Below are 27,689 nucleotides of genomic sequence, written 5' to 3'. Positions count from 1 at the left end.
TTTACATTAAGCACAATACAGCAATTTATTTAGATGCTTAAAATGAATACAAAGGGAAATAAAGACCACAAAATCATACATACTACAACAGTGTGTCATATATTAGATGGTATAAATGAATACACCCGGTGGTGCTCAACTAAAGAGGAAACTAAATATCCCAAATGCAGCACTCAACTGTGCTTGTTGCTCTGACACAACACTCTTACAGATCTAAAAGGTGTCAAAAATTAGTAGCTGTAAAATCAATTCTTGCATGTTACTTTAGCTTAAAAGGTCTCAGAAAGAGATCTGAAATACCGTTTTTGACAACTGTAATGTCAAGGATACTCAGAACAAGGAAAAAAATTCTATAATACAGGAGAGTCCAGATATATATCTTATGTTGCTGAACTCTGTTGCAAGATTGTACAAGGTTATGTGCAAAAACTAAGTCTGTTCAAAGGTCCGTACTATCGCAGGGTCAAGCTTCTGCTAGATAAACTAGATATAGCATTTATCACACAGCAAGGGCAACACTAAAAACCAATCTATGACGGGCACACAGTAACAGTGTCATAAGCATCACTTGAGGTCTAAAAGACTGTACAAATATACATTTCAACTATTCAGAATGAATACATGAAAAAAGGTCCATGTTCCCAAATCTCCTAGACACACCTGACTGGCAGAGTGTATGCCCGCCCTGCACTGCTTTGTGAACCAGGGTAAGGCTTTCCCAGGACAACCAAACATCTTACCAAGGGAAAGAAATGCTGGGAAGGCAGGTAGGTAATGAACGGCTTCTCCCTGTGTGCATTCATGAGCCACCGGCTTATTGGTTTTCACACTTCATTACTCAGTCTACCAGAGAAGGGTCTGAAACAAGATCAACCAATCATGTCATAGACTTAGAAATAACCACTGGGACTGTAGTGGTCACATGTCCCCACGAGCCTGCTGACTGACCAGTCCTTGCAAGGTAGTGCCAGTTAGAAGACAGCTTTGCAGTCAGACCGGAAGGAGAGGAGAGGTTCAGGATGCAACATGGCCCATGTGCCATAGCATGCCAGGCCCTCAGGCTTGTTGGCTGCTCAGTTTCACTCCAGTCAAGCTGCCATGCATAGGATCAGCAACTCCGTCGGTCATGCTGTCAAACTGCTCCCCATCCTCACTGTCAATTGTGCTATTCTGCCACTCAATCTGTGGGTTTGGTAAGCGCTCTGCATTCTCAGATGCATTTTCCCACTGTGACTGGTCCTTGGACCAAAACCCTTCAACTTTTCCATAGGAACTATTCTTCCATTTCAACTGCTCTGTGTCATCTTGCACTGTAGCCTTTTTTTTGGCAGCTGGCTTACTGCTCCTTGCATCTTCACTCTGGGAAGACTCATCAGACCAGGTTCCTGGTTTCATTTCACATGCATTATCCTCAAAGTCTGAGATCTGCTGGGAACCAGGTCCACTCTCAGATGGTGAAGCACCATCTTTCCACTCAACCACATCATCTTGGTCTACCTCACTATCAGAGGCGTCATGCATTAGTTTGGTTGGTTCCTCAGTCAAATGGATGGTTTCATATTTTGAACCATCTTCCTCCTCTTTTTGGTCTAGCTTCTCAGATTCCAAAGCATCCTCAGGAATTACCTTCGGTACATGCTCCTCTGGATTATCACTAGGAATTTTAGGCTCAACTTCAAAGACAGGGTCAAAAGGGCTGCCACTTCCATTGGACTCTTCTTCCAAATGTTCAAAGCTATCTGAGAAGTTGTCATCTTCTTTCCCAAGGCTAAGCTTTTTGTCAACAGTCTTGCTAGCATTGACTCTTGAGTCCTTCTCATCGTGATTTTCAAAAAGCCACTCGGCATCGAAATCCATCTCATGTTTGACTTTATTTAATTCTTTCATGTTAAAACCTAGCAGCACACCAGGTTTGTACTTCTCACAGTCACGGACACACTTCTTCCTCTTGTTACTGAAATGGGAAGCAATGTCACTCTTCCACAGCCACAGGCTGGCAGCCAACTTCTCAATTTCTCTCCTAGTGGGATAGGGCTGTTTGTTGAAGTATTTTGTAAGAAAGTTTTTCCTAGCTTCGTAAGAATCATCTTCATGACCCTTGGGATCTAAAGCTAAAACAACAGGCTCTTCAGGCTTCTCTTCAAAGCAGCTGGGGGAATCACTATCATCCTCCAGCTTTCGCTTTTTTATCAATGGAAACTCCATTTGCTCATAGGTGCGCTTCACAGGGGCCAGGCCTGGAGACTGATTGAGCCGAGAAGGTGCGTTTGTCTTGTCCTGGCCATTCTGTGTCTTTCCAACACCCCTGCAGTGGACTAGATGCAGGGTGATGGTTGAGGCTGTCATGTTGCTAGTATACACACCAAGGCAATGGATACATTTGTAAGTTAGCTTTTTCTCAACTGGATGAACTGTCTGAATAACTTGGTGTCTTTCTCGTAAATGATGTGCAAGTGCGTCAGATATGGGTCCTTTTAGGATTGAAAAGCAAAGAGGGCAAAGGGTTTTCCCAACATCCTTTTTATAGGGCACTGCAGCTTGAGGTGAACTTTTAACAGGGACATCTGCCTTCTCCTGGACTTTGGGCTGTGGCTTTGGAGGAACCGGGGCATTATTTTGAGCATGGTAAGCAACTGATTCGGCTGGGGCATCCCTCAGGTTGTATGTGGTCACCAGGAGATGAATGTTGGTGTGGCTGCCCTGCTGCAATGTCAAATCAAAGCTCAAAGTAGAATCTGTCTTAGGCCCCATCTCTTCATCAATGTGAACCATTCGCATGTGTGCTGCCATCTTTTCCACATCATTGAAGGTTGAACGGCAATATGGACATGAAAGACCATGAATTAACATGTGGTTGAGGAGGGTATCTGTGGGCAAATAGCGGTTACAGTAGAGGCATTTGCTAGTGAAATTGTGTATTTTCATAATGTAGTTAGCTACTGCTGGGACTTTCTCGGCTTTATGTTCCTTTTCAAAGTGAACACTGTAGACATTCTCAGGAAAAAGCTCATTACAGATTGTACATATTTTCCACTTCTGAGTGGCACAATGGTTGCTTGGAGGAGGGCCCGTGGCAGCTGGTGGAGGTTTAGAACTGGACTGACCTAATACTCTAGATGCCTGCGACTGAGACACAGAAGGAGACTTCACCTGGCCTGGGGGTAGAGAGGAGGTGTTGGCTGTCTGCAGAGAGTACCGGGCTGCTGCTGGGGGCCTCTGCTCAGCACCTAGGCCATAGGACCTCCCATTTCCGCTTGGAAGTAACTGTTTCACAGACTGAGACTGCTGAGGGATGGAAACTGGAGCATTACCACCTAGACCCAGCCTCACTGATTGGCCAACACCATAGCTCTGGCCCACAGATTTGACTCCATAGTTGTTTTGCTGCAGGTGAACACTGGACATCATGTTGACTCCCGTTGAATTTAAGTTGGGCTTTGGTATTGACAGTCGATTCACCATCTGCTGTGATGGCAAAGACCGGACATTCCCAGAAGCAAGAGAACTGATTCTTGGTGGGAGTCCCATGCCCTTTTTCTCTTGCGGCTTGGGAGCAATGAGCATCAAGGGTTTGGCTCGGGGAAGCACAACATTTGTGTGCCCGATCATGGCAGTGACCTGATATCCTATCCGTTCATGGTCCTCAATGACATGCTGTACCAAAGCTTCATAGGACTTGGGCATGAAAAGGCATCGCTTGCAGTGGATGTTACACTCTTCTCGGGCATTTGCACCCAGGGGTACTGCACCATTGAGTGATTTTTCTCCGGCCTTTGCTATGTAGGGCGCTGCCACGTGCTGAAAGTGTTCCCTGTAGATGTGCTTCCTCACGATCTCATAGAGAGGGTCTCGGTAAGTGCACTTCTTGCAGTAATACACGGCTTGCTCTACGCTCTCAGCCTGCTTAGGTTTAAGGCCATCGTTTTTGTTTTTATCTTTGAAAGTGCTGAGGCTGCTACTCGGTGCGCTGGAGTTTGGAGCATGAAATATTTTAATGTGTGTTTCCAAAGTCTTTTTATCTGCATTAAAGGTACAGTAAGGGCAATTAAGGAGAATCCTATTTTCAAAGTCTTCACTATGGACATTCCGGAAATGACTTTTGTAGGCAGAGAAGAATTTTGAGGAAAACGGACAAGCACTGCAGCAAAAAGGTTTTGTCCGATAGTCCTAAATGAAAACAAATGAAACAAAACAAAACAGAAACCGGAATGAGAAGGCCACTCCAGGCAGGTAGTTATAGGTTCTAGCCCTCCCCTCCCCCGTCCCAGGCATTCCCAGAAACTCTTCAAGGCAATCATCTTTAAAGGTTTCTCCTGCAGGAAAATTAAGAAAAAGAAACTCAAGAAACTCAGATGCATTCTTGAATCAAATACCTTTATTTGTAAGTGCTTAATTCTTGCTAAATCTTTAATAAAAATTGATGCTTATACTTGCTGGCTTGTTTCAGACAGAAGTCAAAGGCAAACAAAACAAAAACAATACCAAAAAAACCCTTTAAGAAAAACATTTTCTCCATACAAACAAAAAGAATCAGTCATGTATCAGTGATCTGCCCAGGCTTCAGACACAGGAGCTTACAGGCAACACTGTTGCAGAGCACACTGACCTTTATAAGAAACAGTTAAACGTTTCTCATTCCCACCATGCAACAATTTTCAAAGAAAAAGGAAAATCTCAAAAAAAAAAAAAGTTTCTTCTCCATTCTAAAGCAAGTGTATTTCGACTCCGCTGTGGATCATCAAAAGGCTGTAGACTGCGAACATTGGCCTCTTTCTAGTTCTTCTGGCAGAGCACTTTCAGAAAGGCCAACTAAGGCTGGAGAGACAGCTTAGTAGTGAAGCACTGGTTGCTTTCAAAGAGGACCTGCGTTTGATTCCCAGCAACTGCAAGGTAGCTCAAGATCACCACACTGCAGTTTCCAGGTATCAGGTGCTCTGTTCTGACCTCTAAGCGCACCATGCATATACATGGCACACAAATACACATAAAAGCAAAACAAACACACGCATACACACAAATAACAAAAAACTTAAAAATCTCCTTCAAAACTGCCAATGAAAAGGTGGGCATTGTGGCGCATGCCTTCAATCCCAGAGAGGCAGAGGCAGGTGGATCTCTGAGCTCAAAGCAGCCTGGTCTACAAAGTGAGTTCTAGGACAGCCATAGCTACACACGCATACACAAACATAAACTGTCAACAAACAAACAAAACCAACAAATAAACAGCCAATGAAGTAGCAGTAGCTCTAACCCAGCTAAGAAGTTAATAACTAGGACTGTCTTATAGACAGAGGGCAAAGTGTTCAGAAGCTGCTGTGCACCTCAGAGCAAACTGACATCAGAATCTGCTTCCAGAATTATGACCCAAAACAGGTAAATAAATAAACATTGATAAACAGTTATCATTTCTCCTATTTTTCATGAAATGTTTGTAACCAAAAGGTTCCCTCCAAGCTCTTCAGATGGTATAGTGGTGCATGACTTTAACCCCAGTGCTGCTGAAACAGAGAAAGGTACATCTCTCAGTTCCAGTATGGCCAAAGTTACAGACAGACCCCATCTTCAAAACTAAACCTTCCCTAGGAAAGCCTTCTCATGAAAGAATGCCATTCAACACCTATTCCTAGGGCACTAAGTCGAGTTCAAAAGTGAAAGCTGACAATCACTTCTCCTTATGGAAAGAAGTACCATTTATAATGTCATTATCAGCTGGACATGGTGGCCTGCAAGTCCAGCACTTGGGGAAGCAGAACTGAGTGAATCTTTGTGAGTTCAAGGCCAGCCTGGTCTACAAAGCAAGTCCAGGACAGCCAAAGCTACACAGAGAAGCCCTGTCTTGCAAAAACAAAAAACCAAACTGGAACAACTGCGTAAAATGTCATTATCACATTTTGATTATACTGGCATCAATGACTATCCTTCTAATGCAAAGGTACAAAAAAAATGATGTCACTGACCTTTCAGGGATTACCTACCGCACCCTCCCATAAATATTAGATGCCATCAGTGATGATAAAGAAGTGTAAACTGAAGGGTGACAGCAGTCAGGTGGATCTCTTGAGTTTGACAACAGATTGGTCTACAGAGCAAGTTACAAGACAGCCAGGGCTACAAAGAAAAACCCTGTCTACAGCAATAACGATGATGACAATGTCACCAGAAGTGTGGCTTTTTTTCTAGAAAACGTGTAGTAATAAAGACAAGACAGCTGATAGGTGGCTACACACACAATGCCTGAGCACACCCCTTAAAAGGGAATCAGGAAGGCACCAGAGAGGCATACTTGTATACTACAGGCAACTTTGTTATTTCAGTCTTCTAGAGACAGGATCTCATTTACCCAGGCTGGCCTCAAACTTGTCATGGAGGATGTCTCTGACCTTTTGACCCTGCCTCTATCTCCCAAGCTCTGGAAGTAGAGATGTGTGCCACCATATCTGATCTATGTGGTACTGGAGATCAAATCCAGGTATGTGCAGGACAAGGAGTGCCCCGACTACTGAACTACAGTCTTAGTTCTAACTTCAGAAATTTTAAGAAACAAAATTTCCGCTTATTCTGTTAACTTGAAGTTTCAGCCCAGTAACAACCAACATCTCAGGTCTTCCTACCACTCAGGAAAATGAGATGTGCAATTATATATTTTCCACATCAGGCCATTGCCCGGACATGGTTGTCACTATGAAAGGCTCGAGGGAGAAATGGGTACTCTGGGATCTCTCCTAGGAGACTTACCTGGTTTTTTGTAAGTGAAGGGTCCCACAGTCCTACATCCTCCCATGTAGTGTTTTTCAAATAAAAGTCATTAGGTTCAAACTGTTTAAAATCCTAGAAAACAGTGAGAGAAATTTACAAAAACACAGTGGTATCACCCCCAGCCTGACCCGACACCTAGATTCTGCCATTTAGCTAGTGTGGAAGGGCCCAGGAGAATCACCTCACTAGGAACTAATGTAGTGGTGCCAAGGCTCTCAGCAGAGGCACATGCCAAAGAAAATGCTACAAGTGCACATGGAAGGCTCCACTCCCACAGCAGCGCCATTAACCAGTAACTCACCAGTCACAACACTGGGTGGATGAGGGATGTGTGCTAATAGCCCTGTAGGAGTTAAGTGCCTAGTTTGGTGGCATAAATAAATAAAAGAATGAAAGAACGAAAGAAAGGCGGGAAGTGAATCTGGAAGAAAATTCTGACTTTTAAACTCAGAAAAAAAGAAAGAAAAAAAAAAAGCAACATGCCGTTCAATTTATACTCTACTGTAAAACTGTAATGCTCCCCTTTCATGACTAAGAAGAAAGTAGGGTGAATGGTTCACAGCTGTAGGTGGAAGTTAAGTGTGTGCAAACTTTGGAGTACATAATAGGTCTAGTGGGAGGAGCAAACCCAGGACAGGATAGGAAAGACACCTGATTATTTGGATCACCGACCCGACCCGACCCGACCCGACCCGACCCGAGTACAGATCCTTGTAAGTCTGAGGGGCAGGAGAAGGGTTACCTCCACCCTGGGAACCACTAGAAGCCCACTTTTGAGAAGCTCCGGTTTCCAGAGTACGTCCCTGACTACACTGAGAGGGACTCTGGAGAAGAGAACTTGCTCCACGAATGAAATGTACATCAATTCTACCCCTGACCTGTGCCCTCAGCACTGTTTCATGCCAAGCGCTGTGCCAGGTAGTGGGATAAATGGCTAAACAAGGCCTACTTTGGCCTAGTCAGGAGGAACCTAGTCTGTTGGGGGAAATAGCTTTAAACACTTCAGTGGGAGGTTGTGCCAACTAACCATAAGGTCCGGGAGGAGCAAGCAGATCTGGAGAAGGAGACGCCTCTATCTATCCTATGGGGCTTGAAAGGCTCAGAATAAAAAGGCTAGGAACAGTCTGGAAAGGCCAAACTGTTAACACAAGGGCAAGATAAGTCTTTGATGGGTCAGAAGGCTGACAAATGCTCAAATCCTAAGGAAAGAGACGACAAACACCTAGACAACCGTGCCTCAACAGAAACACCCAGGCCTATGAGAAGGAAAATAGGCTCTTTAGTCTCCACTATCCTCTCCCTGGCTGTGAGCCTGAGATCACTGTGTTCCCAATTCCTCTTCCATAGACAAGAATTCCTAGAGCCCCCTTAAGGTCATTAAAGGACAAAGCTCACATACAGTTTTAAAGCACCTCGTGTACTGTCTGAACTGTGTATATTCTCCATGCCATAACTGTTTTGCCTCAGGATGCAAAGATGAACACACTTTTGGGAAAATGGAGTAAGCTAGACTAAGTGAGAAGGTTTTGGTGAAGCTGAAGGTGTGGTTAAAATTCACACTCACACCTCACAGTGAACCATCTTTGCCCACGGACACAGTAACGGATCAGAAGCTGAGTCACATTAAAATTTAAAAATGGCATGCTACTTACTTCTATATGTTCTTTACAGTATTCCAACCCAATGTCACTAAGTATTTTTTTCACAGTTTTCCGGGCTTTTCTTAAACTGCCAAGATTGTTGACAGGAAGTTGGAACATAGTTTCTATTGGAAAAAAAAATTTAAGTCAAAGTCAAAACATGCACAACTTGTAAAAGTCACTAAATCCACTGATGACAGGATCCCAAACCCTGGCTCCATCAGTTGAGAGGACATCCTTATCTAGTGTGCAGACACTTAAAGCAGGCAGGCAAAGGTGAGTGCTTGTTGGCCTTCCCTATTTCATAAGAGGAGATTTTATACTGTGAGTCTGACTAGGCTGCAAAAACCCATTAAGAGATGAATTTGAAGTTGGAGAATGAGGGCAACAATACCAATCAGCTATCTCAAACCAAATGAAGTGTTTTCCCTCCTTGTGATGTTGGCCCTATAAACCTAGAAAACCACTCAGAACTTCACAGCATCACACAGCTTTCAGTGCCAAGGGGATGCTTTTGCCATCTGAAATGTCCTGATGAAGGCAATGACACTCTCATGGAAGCAACATGACATTCAGCGACTGTTTCTGTCTCCTCCTCAAACCAAAGTCCGAAATGGTGGTGGGACTTGCTCCTTGGGTGGCAAGACACCAGAGCAAAGGCTTCACACAGGCCACAGAATAAACACTTAGGTGAGAAGCGCCATGCTTGTGACATCAGAGCACGTGGTGAATGCTGTAGACCCTCTGGGACCCTTTAAAAAATATAATGCCTGTGAGTATGTGTACACTTGTGCTGAAGGAAACCAAAAAGCAGCTTGACTGTCCCAGACATTAAATGTAGATCCTTTTCTTCCAAGCGTCTTAAAAACAAAGGTACTTGTGTTTTTTAAGAAAACTGAATTAGTGAAATTTGAGGTGAGATTTTTTTTTAAGGCTTTGAATGTGACCCTGTTTTAACAATAATCTAAATCCAATATAATTTTGCAGAATAAAGTAGCTCTAAGACCAAAACCAGTAGAAAACCAATACCAAAGCAACTGGGATCTGACAAATCTGTTTTCTAACTGTGACTGTCACCTTTACTCAACCTGCAGATGTTCCTGTAAGTCACAAGTTCCAGAACACCTTACAAAGTACTACAGTTTAGCTGGATCTCCCAACATCAAAACATTCGCTGAAAACTCAGTACTTCCCAGTCTTATTATTCGCCAGATGAACTCCTGTGAGCTAAAGGCCAGGGCCTAAAGTGGTCCTATCCCAGAAGGAGCAACCATTGCCAGAAGGAGCAACCATTACCATTTCTTTCCCGAGCTTTGCAACAAATCAAGCAATAAGATTTCAATAAGACACTAGTGCATGTTTGAATTACTACAACATGAAAAAAGGACTCAAAGGTCCCCTGTGGTTTTCCTTAGGCCACTACCTGTTAAGTACATAAGGGTCAGGCTGGGCTAGGTGGTAACACATCTCTCCCAGCACTCAGGAGGATGAGGTAGGAGGATCATGAGCTAGTGACCACCTACACCCTAAATGAAGCAAGCTCTGCATAGTGACAGCTTTACTCAAAACAAGGAGATGTTAAGTTCAAGTCAGTAACTGGCTCCAGGGTTCACCAATGTCACCCATTTGATTTTTTGTTTAAGAATTGTAAGAACAGCCCACCTCCCCCAACTCTACAAAGAAAGAAAAGAATTAACACCCTGCAGTGTATAGGAATAGGGGTTCCGTCTTTTGGTCACCAAACTCCTGTGCTCATTTTGCGGGCAGTTTCTAACAGGTCCTTGCTGAGGAGACCTTCCTTTCAGCACATGGCACGAAAAGGTCAAATTGTTCAACTTAATGACTGTCCTCTTGCTCAATCACTTCTAGGACACCTAAACTTTGTAGGTCATGGTGCTGGGAGCACATAGTAGGCCTTAGCTGGAAAAACCACTCCTGCCACAAATGATGTACTGTCAGCGAGGACTTAGGTGATCAGCGTGTTTCACCTCTGCAGACATTCATCTGTCCACAGAGTTGGTGATATGCTCAAAACATGCTGTCAGGTATACTGGAGAGGAGAGACAGAAAGACGCCTGAGGCAGTAAAACAGGACTATGAGACCACCAGCGGATGAAGTAACAGAGACTTATTCTATTTATTACAAGCTTAGGCACTATAGCAGGGCAAATTCTCAGCTATTCTAACCCAACAATACTGGCCTGGCCTATATCCCGCTTCTTGGCCTATTACCTCTTAGTCCAGGCATCTGTTCTTGCTCCATGTCTGCTGGAGGGAGATTCCTTCCCCACAGTTCCTATCTCTGCAGGATGTCCTGGTCTTCCTCTCCTACCTTTGTTATTGGCTGTTCAGCTCTTTATTAAACCAATCAGAAGGCGAGGGAGGTGTATGTTTATAAAGTAAGATGCAGCCATAGGAATAACAATACCAAAGTCAGGCCTGTACTCAGCTCTCTGCTGGTACAGAAATCAGCAACTGAATAATACAAAGACAATGTTTACACAGTGCACAAAAAGATCACCCCAACAAGGCGGTGTTCTCCTCACTGTGCCCACATCCTTTTCTAGACACATAAGCGAAAGTGCTTAAGCTTTGTTGCAACCAAAAGTCTAGGTAGAATCAAATGGGCAGTGGGACACAGAAGAAGTGAATGAATCAAAAGGAAAAACAGGATTAATTAGAAAGAAGTTTGTCAAAACATTCAATAATTTTACAGAAATTCCCTGGCCCTGACAACCAAAATTAAAACACTATATGGAAAGAAGTCACTGCTAAATTGTCTTATTTATAACCATGTACTAACTGGAAAAGCTAAGCCAGGTTGACTTAGCTCAGAGAGACCCACCTACCTGCTTCTGCCCCTGCCTCCTGGGCTCTAGACTAAAGGCACATACATGCCATCAATCCTGGCTCACCATCAACTTTTAAGAAATGACTTAGATTCATTTTGAATGAGTCACACCCCTTTCTCAATCTCATTTACACCTAAAGGGAAGGGCAGGAGCATCACAGTTTAACCTAGGCCAAACTCCTACTTTTTAGAAAGCAAGAGTCCAATGGCTACAATGCAAATCTGATTTATGTAGGCCCTAGGGCAATAAATTAAAACTATGTATATATAGTATGCCTGATCCTCTCTGCCCTTCCGATACCAAAAACAATTACTTCAAACATCAAGAGGGTAAAGAGAAAATAGCCTAATTGTATGCCAGATGTGTAAAGGGAAAAAGGACACAGTGCATTCTTAGTACCTAGCAATACTGAACAGAACCTATGAATCAAGAGACTAACTGCAGCCACTCTACCTCAAGTCCTGGATTCCCCCAGAGCCTGAGTAGGTTCTTAGGAAGATGGAGGAGGACCCAACAATGACAGTGGCAGTTCAGCAGCTCAAGGAGAGGGCAAGAAACACTAGTGAGGCTTGTCTATGTTGGTGTCCCTGCAGAGCTATGAGGTCAGGACAGCACCACTGACCCCTATTTTAGAACTACAAAAGATCAAACAATAAAACCCAGGCAAGGGCTGGTAACTCCATAGTAAAGCAGCTGTTTACCGTCCAAGGAAGCCATGGGTTTGAGTCCCTGCATCTCAAAAAAACAAAAACAAAAACAAAAAAACAAACACCTCAACCAAGGAAAACAAACAGAAAGGAGGAGAGAGCTTTTCCTACAGCTGGAAACTTTGAGCACAGGGAAAAAAATATTCTCAAATCATCTTGTCCACGTTAGACTGATGGGTTCAGTGCCCTTAAAAGGGAAGCCATCTTGCTTTAGTATGCACTCCTTGATATTTCTAGAACCCCATGACTATCTTGGCTAACTGAACTCATTGCAAGCACAACAGTAAATATGATCACTGGTCAACCACAGGCATCTATTTCACTATGCCCCTTCCCAAAACCATTTGAAACCAAAATCCGAGCGTGTATCCAAGTGACAGTTAATGTATTACTTACAGGAGCAAAGTAATCCTCTGGGTTCACAAGACCAATCTAGCACCACAGGAAGAGCCAAAAAGGATGGTTTCTTCTTCATGTAACATCAATTATAACAGAAGGGATTTGGTCTAACTCAGTGGTTTTTAAACAGTTAATATTTTCTTAAGACAGGGTCTCATATATATATATATATATACACCTGAGGCTGCACTTTATATATACCCTTTGCCTCCATGTCCTAAGTACTAGGACCACAGGCCTAAGCCACCCTCTCCAAAGTCGTAGGTAATCCTATTTCTGCATTTGTGCTTTTTTTGTTTTTTTGCAAATAAACTCTACAAAGCCTTGCTAGAACCTTTCATCCAGCAAGCCATCCTTTCGGTCTGGAAGTGATCATCTACATACTGCTGTCACCATGAAGTAGCTCACTCTGTCAGTGTAGGAAAGGGCCCTTTAGGACCCACAAAGAAGGAGTGCTTTAAACTCTCTGTCCTCCTTCTCTCTCTATCTCAACCACCATGGCACTAATTCTGGCTTACACAACGGCAAGATGTTCTGGATTAGCCAAAACTGCAACAAGCCAGAAGAAAATGAAGTTTAGGGGCTGGAGAGATGGCTCAGCTAGAGCACTGGAGGACCGAGATGGGATTTTCAGCAGCCACATGGCAGTCCACAACTGTCTGCAATCTCAGCTCCAGCGGATCAGATACCTTATCTCTTTGGGTCTCCAGGGGTACTAGGCACAACATGGTGAAGACATGCACCCAAAACATCCATATAAAAAGAATCAAGTCTAGGCCAGCCAGTTTGCCCAGTGGATAAAAAACAAACCTGACGACTTGAGTTCAATTCTTGGGACTCACATGATGACAAAGATAGAACGGATTCTTGCAGTCAATTTTCTGACCTCTATACATATACCATCACACCCTTCACCAATAAATAAGTTTTCTCCCTCCCCCAAGTAACTGTGATCAATTATTTTTCCCATCTCCTCAGTGATTTTCAAGTCATTTTTCAATGGATAAACTATAGTTTGTTACTCTCCCTGGTTGGCTCTGGGTGAACTGATGTCATACTCTGGATATGACAAGTGCAGGAGACAGAGAGGCAACACTAATTCTGGACATTACTTTTAAATTAATGCTAAAATGTGCATTTGTTTGATGGAAGGCACTTCACAAATATACAGTCAACTACGAGAGACAAGACTATGCCAAGGGCTCCACCACCACAGCTGAAATGGTCTGAAGAGCCCAGTTAAGCCTGTGAGTGCACACAGAGATCAAGAATCTGTGCACAGCTAAGGTCAGCCAGGTGATCCCAGCAACATTCAAAGAGAAACAAGGACACAGTTTAGGACTAGCTGTGCTCTCACATCAACCACCATGTGAATGAATACTAACCACACTGAAAGTTTTTTTCCTTTTCTTTCTTTTTTATTTATTGGGCTGGAGAGGTGGCTCAGAGGTTAAGAGCACTGGCTGCTCTTCCAGAGGACCCAAATTCAATTTCCAGCAACCGCATGGTAGCTCACAACCATCTACAATGAGATCTCTGGCATGCAGACAGAACTGAGGGACCTCTGGAAGAGCAGTCAGCTCTCTTAACCTCTGAGCCATCTCTCCAGCCCCATTCTTTCTTTCTTTTTAAGTTAAATATGTATTTAGGTCAGAGAACTTTTAAAAATTATCATATGGCTGTGCTGGAACTTACTCTGTACACCAGGTTGGCCTTGAACTCAAGAGAACAGCCTGCCTCTGCCTCCTGGAGCTGGGACTAGAGGCAGGCAGCACCCCACCCAGCTTTTTAAAGATCAAATTTCTACCACCCATCCGTCCTACTGTTAGCCAACCAAGGCTGACCTCAAACTCGCAGAGAAGACCCTGCACTTCTGAGCCTCCTGCCTCTACTTCTCAGGTGCTGCGATTACAGGCGCGCACTACTGCACTCACTGTTACTAAGTGTGCTCTGAGAGTTACCTGGGGAAGGCAGAGGCTTTGATACTGTTTTTGTCTGTGGATTGTTAGTGGGATGTTAGGCTGTTCTCTTTCCAAATAAAATACTGTATATGCCCTAGCACAGATGAACTTTTGAAATATGGTGGGTGATTCAAGCCAGCCATAAAAGGCCACTGCTACCTGACCTTGTTTCTGTGAAGTATGTAGAAGAGGTGACTGTCCAGGTGGAGACCAGGGCAGCCTGAGAGAGATGGGAGAATAGAAGGGGTACTGCTGATGGGCACCAGGCTTCTTCCTGAAGGAAGAAGCCATTCTGCCCACTGTTCTAACAGGCACCAACTCCAACTAAAGTACTGAATTTACACTAAAACTGGAAAAGCTGTTACCGAAATCAACAACATCAATTAAAGTAAAATTCTTGCATCACTCAAGGCATGACAACACAATACAGCATCTTCTAGGATTCTATGCACATTAATTTGATTTTCCTTTTTATGGTGTTAGAGATCAGATCCAGGTTACAGACCAAGTTATCATTACACAAGAGCACACCCTGGTTGTGTTTTCCCCTTTTTAAAAAAAAACAAAAAAAAGAAAAAACAACCTAGGCTGAACTTGGGGTATGCATATATGATATATGCTTATAATCCCAGCATCTCAAAGTGAAGATGAGAACATCAAGGTCATCCTGGAATACAGCAGATCTGGCCAAATCTAGGGCTGGAGAGATGGGTCTGCAGTTAATTGTACTTGCTGCTCTTGCAGAAGACAAGGCTTCAGTTTCCAGCACCTACTAAGCGGCTCACAATCATATGTAATTCCACAGGCAATCTGACAACCTCTTCTGGCTTCCTTGGGCATTACTGCATGCATGTGATACACATACAGATAACATTGAAAAACAAAACAATTTAAGGCCAACAGTGAAGTACAATGTATGTATGCATAGCTCTGGCTGGCCTCCTAGTCGAGCATCACCACCTCCTGTCTGAGAGCTACAATTAGAAGCACGTGCCAACATTTGAAGGCTGAAGAAGATAGCCCGGCCCCTGCTGCCCAAGACAGGGTCTCTCTGTATAGTCCAGGAACTAGCTCTGTAGACTAGAGAGACAAATTTTAAAAGAGACCAGTCTGTGTTCAAAACCAGAGAAATTTATCACTGATGGATCTTAATCAAAACGATGATTACTGTACACCTGTTAAGATTTTCTAAACTAGGAACCAGGTGCAGTGGTGGTGCATGCCTTCAATCCCACCACTTGGGAGGCAGAGGCAAAGGCAGACGGATCTATGTGAGTTTGAGGCTAGCCCAGTCTATAAAGCAAGTTCCAGCACAGCCAGGGCTACACACTGAAAAATCCTATCTGGGGAGAGAGGGGGGCGCGCGTTCTAGACTAGAATGAGTCTCAAGAGCAAGTTTCTGGATGCAATCTAGAATGAAGATCTTGACATACTTCCAGAACATTCTAGCCACTGTTAGTTACTTTGTGGTAATATAATAAGTGGAACCTGTCTGGGTGGCCCAAAACTTTGAAGCACTAAAAACAAAACTTAAAACAAAGAACCAAAAACCAAACCAAACCAACCCATAAACTTACTAGACAGTTTTCTTGGTAAACTGATCTCACTTCTCGAAGCCAAGAGCAGTACAGTATGTCAGTAACAGCCAAGGTCTAAATGCACTCTCCCTCAGATGACAGACTACACGTTCAACCGTGCTTTCGTTTGGGAAAGCTGAACATGTGACATCGCACAGAGGACCGTCAGAAAAATCCCATGTGTTTAAATTTTGACTTTACATTTTGCCTTTCATTACTTTCTAGCTATTTTAAGATTTAACTGCAATAGAAGGGACATCTTAGGAAAAGGGAAACAGGAGCATTCTCAAAGGGAACAGGACCCAATAACTGCCCCATGGCACTTTAGCTCACCAAGAAACTACCCAACAACTACCAAAATTACAAAGACACCACGGTTTAACAGCTTTATCTAAAGGCTCACCACGAATGATTTCAATTCAGGAAAAAAAAAAAAAATCAGAAAAAAGACTCAACATACTGATGCAGCTGATAAAGAGAAGATCTGTGCCTATGCATTGCTGGCACAACTTGCCATCCTTCAGATTAATTTCTTTTTTTTATTCCAACAAAAAGATCTCTGTTGGAGTCAACAAAGATCTTATGACAGTGCTTCTCAACTTTCCCAATACTGCAACCCTTTAATACAGTTCCTAATGTTGTGATGACCAATCATAAAAGCATTTCATTGTTACCTTATAACTAATTTTGCTACTGTTAGGAATCTTAATGTAAATATCTGATCTGTAGGATATCTCACAGTCGACCCTGCAGTTGAAAACCAGTGCCTTAAGGTGTAAGGTACCTTCTTCTTCTTCTTTTTTTTTAATTAATCACAGGTTATTTACTTTGTATCCAGCAATAGCCCCCTCCCTCATTCCCTCCCAATCCCACCTTCCCTCCCTCATCTCCTCCCTGCCCCTTTCCAAGTCCACTCCTCCTCCCCTTCCATCTGACCCTAGCTTATCAGGTCTCTTCAGGACTGGCTGCGATGTCCTCTAGGTACCATCTTCTTATTCAAGACAAACGACATCCATTAAAAAGGAAACTCTTGGCCTTCCCACCATCTGTATCAGTGGCTACCACAAAGCAGGAGCTCAAAAAAAAAAAAAAAAAAAAAAAAAAAAAAAGACTAAATGAACAAAGCCCCATCCACTAAGGCTCACAGACAGGACGGTCACAGACACCAATAGCAAAAGGGGTGCTATGTCAGCTACACCACAAAGATCTTCAGAAGATGCAGATGGTGACGGGGCCTGACTCCAAGTTAGCGATTATGGTCATGGTTCCAGAAGCAGGGAAGCCAAGTTCCTGTAAATCCTGCACTGAATTCGAAGGGTCACCTTGCAAAGGTAAAGTTGGAAAAGCAGGTCAGTGGTAAGAGAGGGACCTTGAATGTGAAGCTACAGTCTGTACCAAGCCTACTCAACGGTAGAGAAAGTCGTGCGCAATGACACACCAACATGGGTGTGTATGTGTGATTGCACCTACACAAGCCAGGCAAGGACTACCACACTAAGTGGCATTCCTCAGACCTGAGAAGTGGCATTTTAAAAGTTGTTAGTAGAGTTTTAGTCTGGTTGTGTTTATTAAGAAAGGTGTGAGGCATTAGGACTCACTCTTCTCTGAAAGGTCTGCAAAGCCACCAGTGCCTTAGATATGAGGTAAGAGGGTGAGGGCACAGCAAAGGAAGGGAACAGAACCATTTCAGGAGTACAACATTATAGCCAAAATAATTTTTCCCCCTTTTTTGAGACAACTTCATTATATATCCCTGGCTGACCTAGAACTTCTTTTGTAGACCAGACAGCCTCAAACTCTCAGAAATCCACCCAATACTGCTGAGATTAAAGGCATTCTTGTCTTGAATTAAAAGACAGTTGTGTTCACAGACCAAAACATACCTGGTTTGATATATAGACTTCAATGTCAAACTTCTTGAGAGGTAGGGTTGTCAGTAAAGCTGCTATTTGCTAGAAAAGACGGTAAAATGCAGTGAGTGACTGAGAATCTACCCAGGAGCTAAGCAGATCTGTGCTGAATCCCTTGCTCTATACTAGCTAGTTTTGTGACCCTAAAATGTTACTTAGCCCTTAGAAATCTATTTCCTTGTGTAATGAGGGGGCCAGAGGCTTTTATGGAATCCAGTGTGCTCTTCAAGACTCCACAGGCACTCACATACATGTAGCATATACTCACACAGACATACAAACACATTAAGGGTAAATAAATCTAAATCTTTGCCCAGGTGTGGTAGTGCATACCTTCATTCTAGCAGCTGGGAGAAAGAAGCAAGTGGATTTCTGTGAGCTCAAGGCTAGCCAAAACTACATAGTCCCCATATCAAAGGAAAAACACACGATCCCACCATCCAAGTGTCAGGACTAAGCCAATCAATCAGTCAATGCCAATGCAGTTCTCATTATTTCCTGAAGTCAGATCAGATCTGAAAAGTCTAATGACCTTGTAGAAAGCTTTGGGTTGTCTTATTCCTGAGAACCAGCTGTAGCTGTCACAGTAACATCTTTCTGTGTACAGTAAAATGTGCATCTGCACTCACACACACACTCTGTAGTGGCTTTGGCAGTAACTTAGGTACACATGGTTGAACCATTGAAATTAGCACAAATTATATTTAGTGGTCCTTCAAATATTTATCCAATAGGACTTTTGCATACCTAAGTGTGGAACTTTAAAGATTCATATTCCCAGCCCTATGTCCAACCCTCATCAATTTAAAAACTCCTATTTTATTTGAAAAGATGGTGTCTTGGTGATACTATCTTTAAAAAAGATGAGGATCCATGTAAAAGATGGATCTAGTTTTAGAGTACATGATTGAGAAGGCACTTCTCAGTTCACCTCATTCTAAGCACGACCGTATGAGGCAGGGACACAATAAGAGTGAGCAGCTTCTTGTGAAGAACTCCACAGACTGAGAGGCACTTCCTGTTAGTATACTATGGTGGACAACCTGGCTTATGAGGAACCTGGAATAAAAGCAATTAGAATACTCAGTGGGTCTAAGCACAGCAGACATGTTCATTTATTAACCACCAGAGTAAAGCATCCTTATATTTCAATGCTGTGTGACTAAGTTATTTTAATTTTGCAAAACCATTCAAGAATAACTTCCCACAGCAATGAGAAATTATTTTCTGCATCATTCTCAAGTAACAAAATAGTTTATCTAAACCATGTTATCAAGCTGTTTTTCCAAACCACCTCCCAGGGTCAAGGTTTAACAAAAGGCATGTTTTTCAGACAGGATGGCCTTCAACTTCCCACATAGCTAAGTAAGATTATTAACTTCTAATCCTCCTGCTCCTACTTCCTGGGTGCTGAGATTACACCACACAGGAATTCCATAGCACAGTTTTACCACTTGCTGGATCAACCAGAGGCATTTCATTTGCCTTTTGCTGTTTTTTAATTTGGGGCACTCCTTACATCAGAAGAGCCTCAGCTTACCTTTTCCAGCAGTCAGAATTTTACTAACTTAGAAGCCACAACTGCAATTTAAAATACAAATAGAAGCTGCCATACCACATTTTGTTTCAAAAGAGACCAATCACAAAGCTCTCCAGGCATCAGCTCCCACAGGAAGCAAGGCTAGGTAGAGTTCAGAAAGAGAGGACTTTGTGACTGCTCAGCCAAGGGAGAATAGGAAGCAGACAACCCAAGGCACTGGGGGAAGCAAAGTGAACCGAGCAAGTTTTCTTTTCAGACCCGGACCGGCAACTCTAGACGCACTAACTACTTTAACTGGCACAACTCACACCCACACTCTCGCTGGGGCGTAGTCAGTTTAAGCAGAACACATGCAGGACCACTGGTGTAAGTAGACAGCAGTGAACAACTCACACAAGCATTCAAAGGGTCCCAAGCACTGGCTGGAACAACGGCCCAGCAGTAAGAGCACTACTGTTTCTTCCAGAGGACCCAGGCAGAGTTCCCATCACCCACAGCCACAAGCACCTGTAACTTCAGTTCCAGGAGCTCTAACACCCTCCTTCCAAACTCCACACATCTCAGGCACACATGGTGCAGACTAAACACTCAAGACACATTAAACAACAACAACAAAAAACACAAAAAATAAATATTCTTAAAAGTACCCCGAGCACAGGTCTGGACATCTGACAGAGACTGGCTCACTGTACTGCTGTACGCAGCAGTGCCCCGATTTCTCTACTTAAAAAACAAACACAGTGCTGAGAGAATGGTTTCTGAAAGCATTAGTCTTCCCGACCCCAACCAGGTCGGGAAGACAGGGCTTCTCTCTGTAAAACAGTGAGAAGTGCTGTCCCGGCACTCACTGTGTAGCTCCCCTCCCGAAGTCCATTATGCACTCCTGAGATCTCTCAAGCACATTTCAGAGACCTGCCTTGCTTCTGCCTCCCAAGTGTTGGGATCAGAGGTGTTCTCCACCACTGCCAGGCTGAGACATTAAACTTTTACTCGTCCTTCAGACTTATCTCCAATCATGCGTGCGTGTGTCTGTGTGGGGGTGCGTGCTCGAGTGCAAGTGCCTGTGGAGGATAAAAGAGGACGTTGTTGAATTCTATGGAGCTGGAGTTAGAGGTGGTTTTGACAGCCTTCTGACTGAGCGCTAGGAACTCCAGTTCTCTACAGACGACGTAATATACTCTTAGCCACTGAACAATCTCTCCAGCCCTAATCTTAATACTCTATAATCGAGTAACGGGTCCCTATACCTAACAGTTTATCCTGCCAAAGGCTCCCAGCCAAGTCACATGAGAAGAGACATCTTAGTCAACAGCAGGAAATCAATTACAAATCTACACTCTAGCCTAAGGAGAAAGTGTTGAGATGTTTTGAGATTCAGTCTCCTCTTCCAAAGCCATCGCAGAAGGCCTTTACACACTCCTGCTAACTCCCTAACACATTGTTGTTTTTTTTTTGAATACTGCTGATGTTCTTCCTAAGTTCCAGGATTGTTCGAGCAACTGTCTTGGAAGGGAAAGATGAGCAACAGTACAGAAAGCTGGGAGTGCCTTTCAAAAGGCAAAGGACTGCGACCACACACTTAACCTGAAGGAACCTGAACCGTACAGTGCTCATTTTGCATTTTTCACTGGCAAGAGCAAGAATATGCCTCACATTCTAGAATCACCCCCCTCCCACTCCAAACATTCTTTGTGCAATCAAGTTGATGTAGCCACCCCTACTTTTAGGAAGCAGGCTAATGTAGGAAGTCTTTCATTTCAATGGGACACAATACAGTCTCACTAAACTGGAAGAAAGGAAGATAGGTAGGTCATGAAAAGGGCAGGTGTGAGGAGTACTGAGACACCAGAAACAAAGAAGGAAAAACCAAACTCCTATCTGAGCAACTGAACAAAAGCCCATGGACACAAAGGCTGGGCAAGACATGGATAGCTTACTTACATGACATCAATTTGCCAACAAGTCAATAAATCTGCTGAAGTACCCATTTGGCTTAGTAGCATCAGCTTACAGTAGCTTCCTAAACCACATTTCCATACTGACACCATGAGGTGTGCCCCTCAGTAAGATTACATTAGCTGCAGGGGCAGCAACATGGCAAATCCTTACAAAAAGGCAGGGAAAAGTTTTCAAGTTTATGTAACTGCAACAAAATGTCAAGTTTTTTTTCAGTCTCACTAAAATTATCCACGTTAGGGAGCAACTTTTTCCCTACATGACTCCTGGGCAAGCCAATGAAAACTAAACTGACTGAAAAGTATTTTACCTTCTAAAAGGTACTAGAGGCTTATGACACTCATATTTTGAAGTTCTTTACAGAGAGGTTGAACAAATAGCTGACTGTAAAAAAGTCATAGGCACTATGGGAAAAATAACAAGCTTCTTATATTAAGAAAAAAAAAACTTAAAAAGAGTCACTTAAGTTCTCAAGTTTTTCATTTTTTTAATCTACCAATTATCAGTTCCTACTTTTCCCCTTATAATAAACCAGCTACTTCTCAAGATGCAGTTTCTCACACCTGAATCTGTAGACATCAGCATTAAGATAACCAGAGAGCATAATTCTGAACATTGCTGTTTTCCAAGGACTGAATTCTTATTTAATAGGTATTTTTAAAAATTTGCGACAGGGAAGTTAACAATTTCATGTGGAATATTGTATATATCTACACTTTCAGTAAATACACTTATTGATCAATTACTTTTAAGCTTCTGAGGAAACAAAACCTACTCAACATTGTAAAATATTGAGTAAAACTGCACTCAAAGTAAAGATGCTTTCAGAATTTTTCTGAACTCTGGTTTAAGAAAAACAAACAAACAAAAACCTAAGCAAACCCAGTTCAGTGTTTTCTATATAAATCTTGAGAAAATTTAGGATCCCACTTATTTTCAATGTCTAGTAGACGATGACAGTAATCAGAGGAAAAACTTCCAACAAATCATAAGAAAGTTAATCAGAACACCCACTGCCCCACTCTGCTTAACTAAGGCTGTTCAAAGAATCCTAGTTAATAGACTATAAATTTCAGCTTTCACAGGGCTACAGATGGCTCATCTGTTAAATGCATTGGTTGCTCTTGCAGAGGACCAAATTTGGTTCCCAGCACCAACACAGCAGCTCATAACCATCAGTAATACCAATCTTAGGAGATCTACTGCTCTCTCTTGGTCTCCATGTGCACTGCAAGTACATAATGCACTTCCATACATGTAGACAAAACACTCATACACATACAATAAACACAAATCTCCACTTTCAAACTCAACTGTGTTTGCCCTCTCCTTTCTGTACCAAACCCACTTAACTGTTAAAATCACAAAGTACACACACTCTCACAGCCCACAAAGTTTCCTGAAGGAAAAATGACCACCACTATAAGGACATCAGCTAACACTGTTATTTCACTGATTAGAATGAACAAAGGCACATTTGCAAACTTTACCTCAAACAATATTCAAACAGGAAACTATCCTCATATTATTCACTTATGTCTGACCAATAACTAGTATAATATTTCAAGATTACAAAAAACCCTACTTGTATTTAACACTGGATTATATAAATACTAATAATATATGAATTAAAAAACCACAAATCCAATGCAGTCTCTTTGAGCAATACTGGTACCAAGGCACCTCCTTTTTATTCAGCAAAATGTTACCTAGCAGCAACAAAACAACAACTCTTCAAGCATTAAATGGTTAACTATGCATCATAGATATTCATTTGGCATCCCATAAGTTACAATCTAAGACGCTTGTAATGGAAGGAGAAAGTATCCAGAGGCATCAACACCCATGTCAGTCTTCCCAAGCAAGATGGAGTGTATGGCAAGGCACCTTCGGTTAAAATCCAGTACGCCCACCAGGCTAGTCACATCTCTACCAAACCCCATTCTCCCAGCCCCTTTTATCAAGTAATTAAGGCTTCCAGAAGCTTAGCAAGTCTTGAGTTAGACTACTTAAAACTTTATGCCCAACAGTGCGGAATGAAAATTATAACACTATTGGCTTTAAAATTTGTCTCTTAAAAGAGACACATTTCTTAAATGTTCAGAACCCACTTTTGCAACCAGCTCTAACCAGTTCCTTGAGGAATGTGGCTAGGCAGAAATTTTGGAAATGTAGGTTTTGGTGGTGACCAAGGAGGAAGTTTCTGGCTTCCATGATGCTGCAGTCCCCACCCTCCAAAGTGATATACCCACCGGTATGAATTGACAATGTAGTCCAAAGAGCAAGGCAGGGAACGGAGTCCAGATCCTCAAAATGGCAGTACAGGGAATAACCACTAGGCCACCTATCAGTTCAGTACAAAAAGTGCAACCCTGTGCATCACGGTGTAAAAGTTGGGGCCTAGGTTTCGTACTGTGCATCTCACACCTATGGAAATAACAACAGGAATAAAATCTACAGAAATCCACACACCCTAAGAATGTGGGTGCACACACAAGACTGGTGTCAACACTTGCAAAGGCAGTTGGCTACTGGCACAATGCACTGCTGGAAGGCTGAAGTTGGAAGGTAACATTTTGCAATCTACTCTGTTAAGTTTGACAATGAAGAACTCAATAGGGACCTGATGTTTACCAACAAAGCCTTGCAAATCATGACACCATCTCTCATGGCTATCAAAATCACCACCCCACAAAACTTCTCAAGAATGACTTTTCACTCTCAAAAGAGTTAGAGAGATTTGGACTGACTAGTCATACCCCAAGCCCATTACTTTCAGGTTTTAAACAACCTCCTTTACCACCTGGCCTAGGAAAGAGATGTCAATACAATCAAACCTTAAGGCGAAAGGATTCTTGAGAAAGGGAACTATGACCCAAGGATGTGCACCAAGGTGACTGATCAGCAATCAAAGTCTGAGGGTGACTACTTTTGAAAAAAGTAAAACAGACAACGTTCCAAACAGAAGTGACTCTCTTAAAACCTCTCTAGACTCACTTAATCCTTCGCCATGTTGCTGTCAGCTCACCAAGTGCAAGTCTTGCTGGGCCCATTTTCACATGGTCTGTAGAAGGCGCTGTTAAGCACATCCTGTTCTAGTTCTGGGGCCCTTCCCCCCTCTGCAGCCTTACCCAGTGCAGAGAATGCGCCCCCTACTGACTCCAACACTCATTGCCTTTAACCGACTTGGCTGCGGTGCATTTTGGGTGGGGGCTGGTATTTTCTTCATGGCCATAAACCAGAACCAACAATGCAGATTTATAAAGAAACTGCACAAGGCTATCCAAGAGACGATCCCCCCTCACCCCATCGTCAAGGTTCAAGACATAGGCACAAGAAGCATCAGGGATGGGAACTGGGCGTTTGGGGCTGGACAGCATTAAAATGGCCAACACAGGAAACAGTTTGGTTCTTTTTCCCTCCTAAGCCTTTGTCTGTGAAATGGGGTTATGACAAGAACTGTCCAGAGGAACTGCTGACTGCAAGAACACTGAGAAGACACTTGGGGTGTGTGGCAGGGAGTGAGGCTAAAATGGGTATTAGACTTCAGAGCCCGATTTTGGACAGAAGAGGAAGAGAAGCAATCGCGCCTTTTCTAGCAGACAGGCATCCAGGTTGGGGTGGGGGAGGAAAAGGACAGGCGGCTCAGAGGAAAGAAGAGGTGAATAAGAGGGTGCTCAAAGAACTACTCCCCATTCATTGCATTCGAAAAAACACCTTTTCGCGGTTTTCTGGATTTCCATTTTCTGACTGCAAAGTTGGGGATCACAAAGCTCTGAAGAGGTAGTGCTGACCAGGCAGCCGAGGTTGAGAGGAGGGCTGGTTGAAGGACTGTGGTGGTTAGGATGGGAGGGAAGCTGGCATGTTGTTGGGGAGGCAAAGACTTTCACTCCGTGCCATGCATGCTCCCCGCCCCCCAGGCCTTTCCCCTTCCCCCCAAGTCTAGGGTGGGCAGACCTGGCAAGAAGGCTGGTTCCGGGGACTGGGGGCGTGCGTGGGGAGGGGGGAAAAGGGCGGGAGGGAATTAGTTCTGGGGATGAGAGAGCGGGGCTCTGCTGGGGGCGGGGTGGGTGCGGGAAGATGCCACCAGCCGCAAAAGCCCTGGGTGGCCGGCGGCCTCGCGGGGCGGAGAAGGGGGTCGGGCTGCAGGAGGGCAGCGGCCGCTTCAGGCAGTGTGTGAGCGCGGAGCACAATGACCGCGCCCGGGCCCGGCGGCGGGCAGGGCAGAGCCGCGGGCTTACCTTGGCTCGGCCTCGAGGCGTGCGCGGGGCCGGCGTGCTGCGGGGCCCGGCGGCGGGCGGACGGCGGCACGGCGATGGCGGCGAGGACGCGCCCGGGGCCTCGTCGCGCTCGGGCTCCGGCTCGAGCCGCGATCGCGGCTGCTGCCGGGGGGCGCGGCGGACGCTGCAGAGCGGCGGGCGGCGGCGCGGGCAGTGCAGACAAAGGAGGGGCGGAGGGCGGCGGAGGGCGTGGGGCCGCGGCTTCACCGTTGCGGGCGGGCGGGCGGCGACAGCCGCGCGGCTCCTCGGCTGCGGGGACCGAGAGAGGGAGCTGTGTCTGAGGAGACGCCAAATCCCCCCGAGCGCGGCGCGGAGGGGGAGGGGGCCAAGATGGCGGCGGGCGGGGGGCGGGCGCTCAGCTCATGGGTCCCGGCGGCGGCGGGTAGACCGGGCTGGCGGCGGCAGCAGCGGCTGAGGCGGGCGGGGGGAGGGGGTTGGTCCCGCGTCTCCCCTCGGCAGACAATACAAGCGCCTCGGAGCAAGTCCCCGAACCTGCCCTAGCCAAAATGGCGGCCGAGAAAGAGCGGAAGTGACGTAAGCGGCTCATTAGCATAAGAGGACTCATTGTCCAGCTAAGCGGGGGGGGGGACATGGGGGACAGTACCCCCTGCCCGGCGACTCCCCAGGGAGTGATATCCGCCCCTCAGCTGCTCCGACTCCTACTTTTCTTATAAGAGGGTGCCCTCAGCCCCCCCCAGCTTCGCCTAGGGAAGATTATATAATCCCCACTGAGGGGAGCTCTCGCGAGAACTTGGAGGATTTGCCATTGACCCACTAGGAGGCGCCGTGGATAATGGCCGCAGTGCGCTCCCGGGTGCCTTCCTTCGGCCGCAGCGCCGCCGGCGGAGGCAGAAGCAGCGGGCCGCAGCACGCCTCGACAATCAGTCAGGTGGCTGTGCTGGGGATCCCTGCGCGGGCCCATCTGGGCCTGGACTACATCTGGCAGGAGGGTGAGCGGACTGCCCCGAAGCCCCACGTGCTCATAGAGCGTGCTCTCACAGGCTGGGAGGCAAGGCGAAGGGTTGAGCCTGATGCCTCCTGCCTTAAATGAGGTGTGATGCCCTCGTGCTTCACACATTCTCTTGAGATGACATAGCTCTCGCGCCATGTCAGCTCTTCCAGTGGATTGGTGTGGAATAATAGATGGACAAGTCATCAGAGGGCCACTTCTCCTTGACTTAGAAAAAAAGGAGTGGGATTGGCAATGCCTAAGGATGAAAAGTTCTGGCACTCACCCTCTGTAGTCCTAGTGTTCTCACAATTCGGACACGTGACAGCACATGCTCTGTTGACTTTGTAAGTTTGGATCAGCCCCAACCAACACACCATGTCAACATCAACACCCTTGGGTCCACTTTAAACGAACAGTCGTTACCCTAGAGTATATGGATGGCTAAATGCTCTGAAAAGCAGCAAGTGCAGTTGTGAAGGCTTGGCCACACCCACTTTCCCCCAATTAGTGGCTGCTACACTTTTTAAAGTTACAAGTTTGAAAGAATTTGTCAAACTATATAGAGCTTAATGTCTACAGTTTGGTTAGGAAGTTAAATAAACCTTCATTATGACACTATTCTTTTTGCAATTATTACAATGTATACTTAAACATCTAATCAATATCTCATCAATACCTCAATGGAAAACAAGGCATAGATGGTGTTTAGAAGGAGGGAATAGGGAGGGGAGGGCCTGGGACAAAGCCTTTTATCAAAGGACTAGAGATTAGGAATTTACAGAATGCAGAAGACAGGCAAGAGGAATATGAAACAGGCCAAGTAAGTTCATTCTCTAGTTTGCTTTAGTCACTCAGATTTCATAGTGTTAACACAAGCATGGAGAACATCTGGATGTCATCACTGCCTTCTCTTTGAAGCACAAAAGGTGCTGGACTCAGATGAAGTTAAAAAAAAAAAAAAAGAAATGCATGTCTATGTCACCAGATGCAGAACAAAAATGCCGCTCAAAATTGTGCAACAATTCTTCTCTAAATGACTTCTGAATGGTGGTGCTCACTGTTCAAACACTCCTAGTGAAACTCTAGAAGTGACAAGGGCTGTACCCTGGCTAAGCACCAAAGCATAAGAAGATGAAAAAGACCACAAATCTTTGCCCCA

At 44.5% G+C, this 27,689-nt stretch overlaps 1 protein-coding gene across 9 annotated transcripts; it reads right to left on the bottom strand.

Annotated features, from left to right (window-relative positions):
- Positions 1–25,922, bottom strand: Adnp (activity dependent neuroprotector homeobox). Of its 9 annotated transcripts, XM_060382790.1 has the most exons (7): positions 23,551–25,106; positions 18,734–18,861; positions 17,776–17,844; positions 16,829–16,967; positions 8,409–8,521; positions 6,736–6,828; positions 1–4,167 (listed from the first exon to the last, which is right to left on the bottom strand). In XM_060382790.1, exons 5-7 carry the CDS (start codon positions 8,514–8,516, stop codon positions 1,057–1,059), a joined length of 3,312 nt encoding a protein of 1,103 aa, XP_060238773.1. In that variant the 5' UTR covers positions 8,517–8,521; positions 16,829–16,967; positions 17,776–17,844; positions 18,734–18,861; positions 23,551–25,106; the 3' UTR covers positions 1–1,056. The 9 variants fall into 9 exon arrangements, with proteins under 9 accessions (XP_060238773.1, XP_021493188.1, XP_060238774.1 ...); XM_021637513.2 differs by lacking the exons at positions 16,829–16,967; positions 18,734–18,861 and adding an exon at positions 25,540–25,670 and having other exon boundaries at positions 23,551–23,725; XM_060382791.1 differs by lacking the exons at positions 18,734–18,861; positions 23,551–25,106 and adding an exon at positions 25,540–25,640.
- Between the last annotated feature and the right edge of the window lie 1,767 nt (positions 25,923–27,689).

This window comes from Meriones unguiculatus, chromosome 4 (genome assembly GCF_030254825.1).
Source record: "Meriones unguiculatus strain TT.TT164.6M chromosome 4, Bangor_MerUng_6.1, whole genome shotgun sequence".
Classification (NCBI taxonomy): domain Eukaryota; kingdom Metazoa; phylum Chordata; class Mammalia; order Rodentia; family Muridae; genus Meriones; species Meriones unguiculatus.
This window is presented reverse-complemented; position numbering and strand designations above follow the sequence as displayed.